Consider the following 2,748-nt stretch of genomic DNA (forward strand, 5'->3'; position numbering starts at 1 on the left):
ATGGAGGCTTACATGGATAACATGATTGTAAAAAGTTTTCCTGACGAGTCACATACCAAGAAACTCTCCCAAGTATTCACAGTCTTCAGAAAGTATAATATGTGCCTGAATCCCAGTAAATGTGCCTTAGGGTCCGTTTAAGGAAGTTCCTTAGGTACATGATCATGTAGCAAAGAATCAAAGCCAACCCCAAAAAGTTCCAGGCCATTGTGGACATGTAGCCACCCTCATCAGTGAAAAAGGTACAACGATTGACCGGGCAACTGGCTACTCTTGGACAATTCCTTTCCAAGTCAGTTGAAAAGTGCTTGTCATTTTTCCAATTCTTGAAGGGAGGAAGAACTCTCAATGGAACGAAGAATGCGAGAAAGCTTCCCAAGCCCTGAAGACATTCCTCAAAGAAATTCCCCTGTTAACTCGGTTCGACACTGGGGAGCCCCTCTATCTCTACCTAGAAGTTAGCCACTATGTAGTCAATGCGGTCCTGATAAAGAAGGTTGACCAAACAGATCGTCCGGTCTACTACTTGAGCAAGGTATTGCAACGCACAGAAGCCCGTTATCTGTACACTGAGAAGGTGGCCTTGACATTGGTGATTGTATCCAGAAAGCTATTTTCAAGCTCACATTATCATAGTTATGACAGACTAGCCCTTACGATATATTTTGTAAAAATCGTAGTGTTCTAGAAGGTTGTCAAAGTGGGCAATAAAACTTAGTGAACATGGCATCCATTTTGAGCCGCGAAGAGCCATTAAGGGGAAGGCCCTCACTGACTTCATAGTTGAGTGTACAAATGCTCTAGGTCTCAAACATGACCCCAGCCGATGGATACTCTTTATGGATGGGATCATGTATGCAAAAGGCTGTAGGGTGGGGGTTGTTCTGATCTCTCCTAAAAAAGAAGTGCTAAAGTACTCACTACGATCTACCTTCTCGATCTCTGACAACATCGTTCAATATGAGGCCCTCGTCGCTGGGATAAACCTTGCCAAGAAATTGAAGGTGTAGAGGCTCATAGCCCTTAGTGACTCCCAACTGGTAGTGCAACAATTTCAAGGATCCTATGAGGCAAGGGAACCTTCTATGGAAAAATATTTGCAATGGGTCCAAGAACTTGCTCATATCTTCACTAACTTCGAGTTGGTCCAAATCAACCAGTCTTCTAATCAACATGTGGATGACTTGTCCAAATTGGCTGCAACAAAGGACATTATGGGGTAGTTAATTCCTGTGGAGATCTTACAAAGGATGAGCATAGAACAGGACGGTGGATCCGTCGCACCCCATCTCATCACCACGATGAAGGACTGGAGAGCACAATAATGGATTATTTGTTGACGGGAGAACTTATGGGCTCCTCTTCGGAGGCTAAGCGGTTGAAAATTAAAGCAGCTCGCTTCACCATCATTGATTGCGCCCTATACAAGCGAGCCTATCAATACCATTACTCAAATGCTTAGGGTCGTTGGAAACCCGACAAGCATTGGTGGGAGTCCAAGAAGGGGACTGTAGGGAGCACCTGGGTGAAAGGGGCCTCGTGGTGAAGGTTCTACGAGCAAGTTTTTTCTATCTAACCCTCCGTAAGGATGTTTCCCAAAAGGTGCGAATGTGTGATAAATGCCAAAGACACACCCCTTTATCCACGATGCTGCCTTTAGCTCTCCAACCTATATTTTAGCCACTTCTATTTTCCCAATGGGGGCTAGACATCTGTGACATTTTCCCATAGCCTCAGCTCAAAGAAAGTTTCTGCTAGTAGCCACCGACTACTTCACTAAATGAATCAAGGCAGAGCCACTGGCGATAATCACTGAAAGAAAAGTGTAAGACATGGTTTGGAAGGACATAATATGTCGCTTCGGCATTGCCCGCATCCTCAACACCGACCACAACACACAATTTGACTTTGGGGCATTCCGTGCATTCTATCAGCGGTAGGGGATTAGTCTTAAAAAGGCATTAATGGCATATCCACAAATGAATGAGCAAGTCGAGTCCAGAAATAAGACCTTCTTGTACGGATTAAAACATGGCTAGAGAAAGCCAAGGGTGCTTGAGTCGATGAACTCTCGAGTATCTTGTGGGTATACCACACTACCAGTCGAGTGTCAACTAGAGGAACTCTGTTTAATCTAGTGTACGGGACTGAAGCGTTTACCCCCCTTGAGATAGATCTCCAATCTCCAAGAGTAATGACCTTCCAAGAACAAGTTAACCCCGAGAACCTACATGAGACTCTAGATCTGATTGATGAACTGAGAGATAAGGCGTTAACATAGTTGGCGGCGTATTAAAAAAAAATGTCTAGATATTACAATTCACGAGTTCGTAACAGACCGCTATAGCAGAATGACCTTGTTCTCAAGAAGTGGGGTGGTAACCAACACCCTTAGAGAAGAGGGGAAGTTGAGGCCAAACTAGGAGGGATTGTACCGGATCTAATGGATTCTAGGGCCGAACACCTGCACGCTGCAGACACTACAGGGAGAGACCTTAGATAAAACTTGGAATACGATGCACTTGAAGAAACATTTTTTTATTTTCCCTAATTGTAGTTGTTGTTTTTGGATATACCACTTCCCTATGAAATAAAAATGTACCAACCCTTTGTATTCCTGTGAACATAGGCAAAGATAAGCCGAACCATGTAAAGTGACCTGAGTCTAATGATGGGTGATGTGTGTGTAGGTTGTGTGTGTTGATTTTTGTTACAGGGTGGCAGGAGAAGTGTCATGGATGATCCCTT

General features: G+C 44.0%; 1 protein-coding gene across 1 annotated transcript; it reads left to right on the forward strand.

The window, feature by feature from the left end:
• Positions 1–1,010, forward strand: LOC127801434 (uncharacterized). Its single transcript, XM_052336634.1, has 3 exons — positions 1–115; positions 333–592; positions 681–1,010. Exons 1-3 carry the CDS (start codon positions 1–3, stop codon positions 1,008–1,010), a joined length of 705 nt encoding a protein of 234 aa, XP_052192594.1.
• Positions 1,011–2,748: the final 1,738 nt, after the last annotated feature.

The sequence above is a fragment of the Diospyros lotus genome, chromosome 1 (genome assembly GCF_014633365.1).
Source record: "Diospyros lotus cultivar Yz01 chromosome 1, ASM1463336v1, whole genome shotgun sequence".
Taxonomy (NCBI): domain Eukaryota; kingdom Viridiplantae; phylum Streptophyta; class Magnoliopsida; order Ericales; family Ebenaceae; genus Diospyros; species Diospyros lotus.